Source organism: Chaetura pelagica, unplaced genomic scaffold (assembly GCF_000747805.2).
Source record: "Chaetura pelagica isolate M959 unplaced genomic scaffold, ChaPel_1.0 scaffold53, whole genome shotgun sequence".
NCBI lineage: Eukaryota > Metazoa > Chordata > Aves > Apodiformes > Apodidae > Chaetura > Chaetura pelagica.
Window position 1 is genome coordinate 4141192 of NW_009952880.1, and position 8911 is coordinate 4150102.

The following is an 8911-nucleotide window of genomic DNA, read 5'->3' on the forward strand; positions in this document are numbered from 1 at the left end:
CAACGCGCCCGGCGGCCGCTGTTGGAACCTGCCGGGGACCCTCGGCCCGGCCACCCGCGCCAGCGACCCACAGACGCTTCTGTCCTCCTGGATGTGCGAACTTACGGGCTCGACTCACGGGCGCACCCAGCGCAGGCTCACAGGAATGTGCTGAAACGCGTCAGTCTTCGCTTCGGAATCAAAACCGGATTTCAGGCAGTAACAACACTGCTGGAAAGGTGGCCCAGCGGCACGAAAGGAGGTTGGGGCCAATCTCTTCCCTCCCATTCCCCGGTGTGATATGGGCTGTATTGACTTACAGCACCAGGAGGATAAAACATAGTTTCTTCATAACCAATAATTTGTCTATTATAAGCAAGTTTTGATTAATCTATTTTTTGTTAAAAGAAATGCTTGTGTTACAACTACTAAGGGAGTTGGCCCTTTCAGTGTCAGCATCATCTCATTTTGCATGGCTGACAAATCAGTACTGAGAACGTGCACAGCGATTACATATGTAAAAATAATATAGATAAACCTGAGTAATTACCTCAGCATTGTGATACAGCTCTACTTGTGCAAGGCTTCAATTCTGGCTTGTTTCACCAACAAAACCCAATATAAATATTTACTGTTGTATAACAAACCATTGTTCTTTGTATTTCAACAAAGGAACCTTCTATGATGCAGTGGAAGTTATTTCCAAAGCCTTCACATTTGTATCACTATTGATCTGAGAGGGAAGCTTCTGGTGCTATTAAAAGGACCACAGCTGTTGAAACCAGACTGTGAACAAGGCACCTTGTGCTAGCACGACAGCCAAGACTACCCAACAGAGTCAAGCACCACACTTGTACACTTCAGCAGTGTGGAGCACAGGGAACTGACTGATACTGCATCAGTGGGGCAAGAATCAGCAGACCTCAGGAAGCAGTTTTTATTCAGCAAAATTCTAAGGACACTCATATTCATCTGAAGAGTTAATTTGACTTAGAGTTTCTTTCCTCTCCCCACTCACCCTGGCACTTTGCCATGCCAGCTATTCTGAAGCTTTTCATACCTTACATCTGAGTTTGATGCAGAAAATGCTTTTTGTATAAACCCCCCTAAATTGTTAAGTTAAAAAATAGCTGAAAAATATCTAATATTAAACTCTGGTTCACTGAAAAAACACAAACAATCCTTTTTAATGATTACAATATTTCAGTATCAGGCACTTTGTAACAGTATCATTAAAATGCCCCGTTTCATTGCTCTACACAGAATAATATTCCACTCTGTGTTTTCAAGGCACAGTTTCTATGTGCAGTTATTTACCATACCAAAGTTTTTTAAAAATGGTATCACACAGTTTTATAAGCTCTCTCTAAAAAACAAAGGCAGTCTTCTGTAAAGCATTAGTTTTACATCAGCTACATTCTCATGTAATTTATAGCAAGTTTTTAACACAATGTCCAACTTTTCTCTTGTATCTTCACACTTGATTGCAATTTGGTTATCTGCAATATTCAAAAGGTAATTTTGCCAAGTGTTAAAGTGTCAAGAGCTTGTGCCAATGCTCATTCATGGGAAGACTAAGGACTCCATTTAACCGTTCAAATCAACTGATTCAATTATCAGGGAGGTTTTAATTTTTCATTTCAGACTTTGGTTCGTGGATAGACAGCTCAAGTGTATTCAGGAAGTAGCTTGACTCCTGGCATAACTAGAGACACAAAGGAAAAATAAGATGCAGAGAGAGGAGGCACAGGCTGCTGCCACTAGGGTTCCTGAGCAGAAAGACAAGTGCCCTCACATTCTGTTTAACTGAGAAGAAAACAGAAAAATTTGTTCAAGAAGCTTTGCTGCTGAAACTCAAGAATGAAGAATACTGTATAATACCAGCTGACAAATCTTTTCCCCAGAAGGCAGGAAGAAGCAACATGCACTGTTATTCCATTCAGTATTCTCAGTTCTTAAAACAATACTTATGAGATGGGTCTTCTAGAATTATAAACTTTAACTCCATTCTGCATTGAAGAGCGAGTGTATTTTGTTAGAAGAGCACCAACTGTCTGCTTCTCTGCACATAAGTCTCTGCAGAGGAAATAAAGCAGATGACATTGACATCAGAGATATTCTCATACAAAATGAAACCAATAAATACTTGTAAACATTATAAACTGAATTAGGGTATTGGGAGAAACAAAAAAAATACTATTATAGCTTTCACATAAAGCTTTAAAAAGTTTAGAACTAACTTGGGTTGATATTTCAGCAACAAGCAAAACTACATTATTTACTTCAGAAACATGAATTTTATTTTTTAGGGGGAGTTGGTTGAGTTTTACTATTACTGTTCTCTAAAGGGTTTTCAGTGCAGCATAACAGTGAGCTTTGAACTATTGCATTACATTTCAGTAAATTTAGAGCCAAATAAAGAGGTTTGATGCATTCACCTCTGGATTACCATCTCTATCTGCTCACATGTATGCTGGCTATGCATTCCAGATAGCATTGCTGTGGAAGTGTTAACCACCAAAAGAACAAAGGCCACAGTACAGGAAGCACTGCTGCTTTATACTTCTTGTGTTGCAAATATGGAGACTAATTATAAATGTCAGGAGGTTTGTCCTTTGAATGAAGTCTGCCTCCATAAAACAAGACAGAGTTATAAGCCATTTAAATTCAGTACAATCAGCTTTTTACACAAGTTTAAATCCAACAAATATAGCTACAGTTACTAGGGGTGGGGATTCTATTCGTATTAAATTCATATTAATTTAAAATAGTGGTATAGTGTTTGAGGCAATTAGAGCTGACAAGAATTCAACTATGCAAAAAGGAAAGAATGTAACAGTAGTTATTTTTAATAAAAAGAAATGTATCCTTACTGTATATAAGGGGTAATATCCACTTCTGTCCACTTCTCCCGTATGTTGAATAAGCTGTTAAATCTTTCCTGATCATTTTCAGGTAAGTCTTCTACTTTCAGCAGAAAGATGGTCTCTGGTCTTGAGCTTTTATCCACAAGAGCCAAGCCCTGTAGTAAGCATCAGAGATTAAACGTTAAGACACAATAATTAAACTTCCTTCTTTCTGTCAATGAGCCATACAAGCTGCCCTTTGAACATCCAACACTGCCTAAAACTGCACTAGAGGAAAAATGAAAAAGTATCATCAAGGTGCTGTTGAACAGGCAATATTTCTCATTTCCCTTTTGACAAGGGAGGGGCTAACCCACTGAATCCCAACATCTCTCTCTCTGCCTCTTTTGAGCAGAAGGATTTCCATGGGGCTTGCTACTCTCTAGTCTGCTCAACAATAGCCTCCCCATTCTGTTCTAGTGAAAAAGTATTAACTACACACCTGAAACTTTTCTTCAGACAGTGAAATGTGCCAGACTTTCAGAAACCTGAACTGTCATGATTCCAGACTACCAGTGCTCACAGAGAATGCCAGCAGGAGTACTTGAACTCAAAAACTGACAGAAATCACACAATCAATACCCATGAATTGATAAAATCTACAGGTCACAAGTCAGTTAGCAGCCTACTCACAAAAGAATCCATGATTCTTTATGTTATTACCTTAAGCTGATCAAGCCTTGTTGTCATCCCTTCAGGGACACTTTGTTGCCAGACTTCTTGAAAGTCTGATAGATTGAATTTAGCTGCATTTTGCAAAAGCATCTGTGCCATAGCTCTGCATATTTTATCTTCATGCATTTCAAAGTAAACCTCTCCTGCTGAGAAAAAAACCACACCAAACAGTTTATTTTGGGTTCTTGATTTCTGGTGAAAGGACAACAACCTTGTATTTCTGTTTTGCAGTCTTCTACAAACCACGTATCCTGTTTTTTCAGAGGGCCCATAGCAAGCTTACTACCCTTGGCTGCACGAGAGCAGATTTCAGCTTTTTCAGGGATCTGCTCAAGAGAGTGTCATGGGATAACATCCTGGAGGGAAGAGGGGTCCATAAGGACTGCCTGATGTTTAAAGATTACCTTCTCCAGACCAAAGAGCAATGCATCTCAATTAAGAGGAAGTCAGGTAAAAACTCCAGGAGGCTGGTGTGGATGAGCAAACAGCTCCTAGAAAAGCTCAAACTTAAAAAGGAAGTATACAGAGGTGGAAGCTAGGGCAGGTGCCCTGAGAGGATTACAGAGAGGTTGTCCAAACAGCTAGGGATCTGGTTAGGAGAGCTGAAGCCCCAATGGAATTAAATCTCATGGGATTGAAAGGGATGTAAAGAGCAATAAGAAAAGCTTCAATAGCTTCGTTGGGGATTAAAGGACAACCAAGGAAAATGTAGGCCCCCTCCTGAAGGAAACAGGAGATATAGCTACACAGGCTATTGAGAAGGCTGAGGTTCTCAATGACTTCTTTGCACATGACATCCCCCTGGTCTCCAAACTGACAAGACATGGATTGACAAGTAGACCACTTGGTGGATAAGTAATTGGCTGGATGGCTGCATCCAAAGAGTTGTGGTCAATGGTTCATCGTCCAAATGGAGGCAGGGGATGAGGGGTGTCCCTCAGGGGACAGTACTGGAACCAGTGCTGTTCAACAATTTTTTTGGAGACATGGACAGTGGGATTGAGTGTATCCTCAGCAAGTCTGCTGACGATACCAAGCTGTGTGGAGTCGTTGACACCCCAGAGAGAAGGGATACCATCCAGAGGGACCTTGACAGGCTGGAGAGGTGGCCAGTGCCAACCTCATGAAGTTCAACAAGGCCAAGTACAGGGTCCTGCACCTGGGTTGGCACAACCCCAGGCACAAATACAGGCTGGGGGAAGAATGGCTGGAGAGCAGCCCTGAGGAAAAGGACTTGGGGGTGGTAGTTGATGAGAAGCTCGACATGAGCTGCCAGCACGTGCTGGAGCCGAGGGCAAACCACGTCCTGGGAAGCATCAAAAGAAGTGTAGACATCAGGGTGAGGGAGGTGATCCTGCACCTCTACTCTGATGAGACCTCACCTGGAATACTGTGTACAGCTCTGGAGCCCTCAGCACAGGAAAGACATGCAACTGTTAAAAAGGGTCCAGAGAAGGACCACAAATATTACTGAAGGGCTGGAGGACCTCTGCTACGAAGACAGGCTGAGAGAGCTGGGGCTGTACAGCCTGGAAAAGAGAAGGCTCCGGGGAGACCATACAGCAGCCTTCTAGTACCTGAAGGGGCTACAGGAAAGCTGGGGAGGGGCTTTACACCAGAGACGGCAATGACAGGACAAGGGGTAATGGTTTTAAACTGAAAGGGGAGATTTAGGTTAGATATCAGGAAGAAATTTACCCATGAGGGTAGTAAGGTACTGGAATAGGTTGCCCAGGGAGGTTGTGGAAGCCCCCTCCCTGGAAGCGTTCAAGGCCAGGTTGGATGAGGCTTTGTGCAGCCTGGTGTCCCTGGTCATAGCAGGGAGGTTGGAACCTGATGATCTTTAAGGTCCCTTCCAACCTTAACCATTTGATGATTCTTTTCCTCAGGGAGTAACCTGACTTGGTATTACTCTGGATAAATGAGAGTATCTTCTAATTCTTAAGAACAAATTAAGCAAAATATTATACAGCACTGTCTGAAGTACAGTATTCATTTGTATCAATAAATGTCCTTTAATTTGAGATGATAAACAGAATAATGACAATTTATTTTCTTTCACACTGACTTGGTTAATGGGCTGAACAATATCAGGCATAAACACCTCCCTCCTCTTTTCCAGTCATCTGGACTTGATGCAATTCAAATTTATTCCTTCTGCAATCTGTCTAAATATAGTAAGACAACAATCTGTGTCATTCCAACTACTTATGTTCTACTCCTGCTTCAGCCAAAAGTGAGATTGAAACAGCTGTTAGGAAGAATTCAGATTGAGATTAAAGCACTGAAATATAATGTCTATATGTGAGATGCACAATGGAGATTTAATCAATACAATCAATGCATTTTGTGGTGCAGTTCAAAGGACTGAACACAGATGAGACCTCCTATCTAAAGAGATATTCCATCTAAATTTTACAAGTGAATTGTCATTAGTCACAAAACTGTGGCCTGTAGACACCTAATAAGTAACTTCAGGTTCCTAACTTTTCCCTAGTGTCTTACACAGTTAATAGTCTTTTTTCCTATGAAACTTTCTCTAACAATTTTATTGATTTTAGTTCAGTTTGCTCTTTCTTTTTACTGGCACTGTAGCAAATTCATTTGTTTGGGCCATCCTCACACAATCTACATTTACTAATAAACTAGTTCCTTTATGCAAAAACTTACCATCATCAATGTATTTCCTTCCATAGCTTAAAAGAATATGTTCTATCATCTCTCTGAAAAAAAAACAATAAATGACCACTAGAAGTAAAGGTACAAAACTGTTCATTAGGACATTAGAGAAAAGTTACCAAGAAGATGATGAATGAACAGATAAAGCAAAAAAATCAAGGAGAAAAGAGGATGGCACGTCTTCATGGCTGAAATGAACAGATTGATAAAAGCTTAGAAGTAAATTAAAAGAGGACAAAAAGGACAGATGGCAATGAATTCTGCATCTCACCCTCAAGTCTCCTCCACTTTCTAGTTAAAAGTAGCAAAGACAAAAAGGCATAAGGAGAATAAGGAAAAGAGACTCCTGCAAAGTCACTTCTTTCCCAAGAAAAGTTACACAAGTCAGAAATTCGTCAGTTAATTGTCCTTACTAAATATCAGGCACTTTTCTAGACCTTTGGCATAAAATAGCAACCTAGCTGCAGATGCTAATACTAAAGCAAGGTTTCTTTTTGAGCCAAAACTAAAATAAATGAAAAATGCTACATATTATAAACATAATGCCTCATGTGAATGGTAATCTTAAATTATTTCCTGACTCCAAATGGCAGTACAATAAATTCCACTCTCAAGAGCTGACATTCAGTATTCTACCAGAGAATATACCATCATCTCAGGCATTATGCTAAATACTTTTTGGTACCTATAGCTTCAGAACCAGTATTTCAAAATGGTCAGCAATTTACAGTTTAAGTACATATCACTTCCATCATTTATAATTCTGTGGAAATTTTTCCACTATTGAATCAATGGCAATATTACCAATAGGTGCTAAAATAAGTTTACTAACCTGTCTAAACTACTCATGCCCTTGTATATTTTAGAGACAAAGAAAATACATCATTAACACCATGGTAACTGGCATGTAGAGCTATAAGACTATAATTCAAATAAATAATGAATAATGATTGCACTTAGTTAATAAGGAGTGTAGGCAATTTTAAGCACTAAATGTAATTGCTTACCTGGGCTCTAGAGATCCAAGTTCCTCAAGGCAGGTATGTAAAGGAACCTTACTTAAAGACCAGGACTCTGAGTCTATTAGCTGAGTCACATGATTCAAGAGTTTAATCTCGTAGTCAAATTCTAGAATTCTCCAATATCCTGCCAAATAGAAAACCACAAAGCACCATTAGAAGAAAAACAGTAACCCCTTAATTCTGTTCCCTTGAAGATACATTATAGGAGTCTGGACATTTTGGTCACACCTTAAAAAAAATACAGCATCAGCATTCTGTCCTTTTCAGCTCTGAGGCCCCCAACAGAAGGACGTGGAGCTGTTGGAGCAAGTCCAGAGGAGAGCCACAAAGACTCTACAAATCCCATACAAAGATGAAATCAGACCTGGAAAAACTAATAATCAATTCAGACAAAGAACTGAACAAACAGAACTAGCTGCACTAGTCCTGCAATGTGGCAGTTCAGATCCAGCCAAGTCCACAGAAATTGAGACGTGACCAAGCACGGATCTGGTACAATGGTGCTGTGCAGCTGTAAATGTAAGATTGTCCTCACCTCCCTAATTGATAGGGTGTAGAGAAGACAGAGCAGAAGTCTTCCCAGTGGTGCTCAGTGATAGAGCAGGAGGCAACAAGCACAAGTTGCAACAAGGGAAATCCCAGCTACGGATTAGGAGAACTTTCTTCTCCTTGCAGATAGTCAAACACTGGAACAGTCTGGCCAGAGGGTGTGTAATCTCCATCCTTAGAAATGCTCAGAACTTGAACAGCCAAGGCCCTGAGCATCTAGCTCCAAGCTGGCCCTGATCTAAGGCAAAAGTCTGGATCTCAATCTCCAGAGTTCAGTTCTGCCCTCTAGGACTGCTGCCACATAGCATCCAGGTGAGGGGTTGAGCTTGGCCAAGTACAGGATGAGTAAGACCTGACCCAAGGTGAGGCACTTGCTCCAGGCTTGCCTCACATGGTCAGAATACTTCTGAGATAAACCCAGTCTGGGAGGAAGAAAGAACTATGAAAAGGGTGGGTTACCTGAGCATCAGCTTTTTCTGACTCTAGAACTGCAGAAAGCAGCAGTACTCACTCATCCATGATGAGGGCAACCAGCCAAAAAGCAAAACCTGCTTAGTTTTATTCTTTTGATCAGCTTCACAGAAGCAGAGGACATAGGAAATATGGAAGCACATCTTAGTATCCTTAGTATCCTTGATAGACAAGGATGTGGAATGGGCCTTATAAAAAGGAGGCACAGACATTTTGTGGAAAAAAACACCAGGGTCATTTCCTCATACACAATAATATTCTTTAGAGATTAATACCTTCAATTTTGCAAGCATCTAAAGCCCGCAGCTGGTGCATTATTTCTTCTTCACTTGCTTGAATCAGATTTAACAAATCCTCTGTTGTGTACTGCAACAACAGAAAAAAATAAGGAAATAAAACAGGTTACCCTTACTCCTCCTTTGCCTAAGCAAGCATGCTAAATGCATTATAAGAGATAATAAAAGAAATACTTCAAAGATTGAGGTTTTCTTTTCCCCATACTCTGAATTTTCTAAGGTTCACCAAGCTCTCTGAAACTTTTCCATTCAATATTATCAATAAATGTTATTGCACATGACATTTTTTTGCATTGCTAGCCTTCATAAATGCTTATATTGCTGAGAAATTTAA

General features: G+C 40.4%; 1 protein-coding gene across 1 annotated transcript in view; it reads right to left on the minus strand.

Annotated features, from left to right (window-relative positions):
• Positions 1-1946: 1946 nt before the first annotated feature.
• Positions 1947-8911, minus strand: part of DSCC1 (DNA replication and sister chromatid cohesion 1) — a 12859-nt gene continuing 5894 nt past the window's right edge. The window contains exons 4-9 of the mRNA XM_009995363.1: positions 8557-8647; positions 7247-7385; positions 6231-6283; positions 3549-3703; positions 2853-3001; positions 1947-2055 (exon numbers count right to left, since the gene is read on the minus strand). Coding sequence (XP_009993665.1) covers positions 1947-2055; positions 2853-3001; positions 3549-3703; positions 6231-6283; positions 7247-7385; positions 8557-8647 — 696 coding nt within the window. The remainder of the gene's footprint in view (positions 2056-2852; positions 3002-3548; positions 3704-6230; positions 6284-7246; positions 7386-8556; positions 8648-8911) is intronic.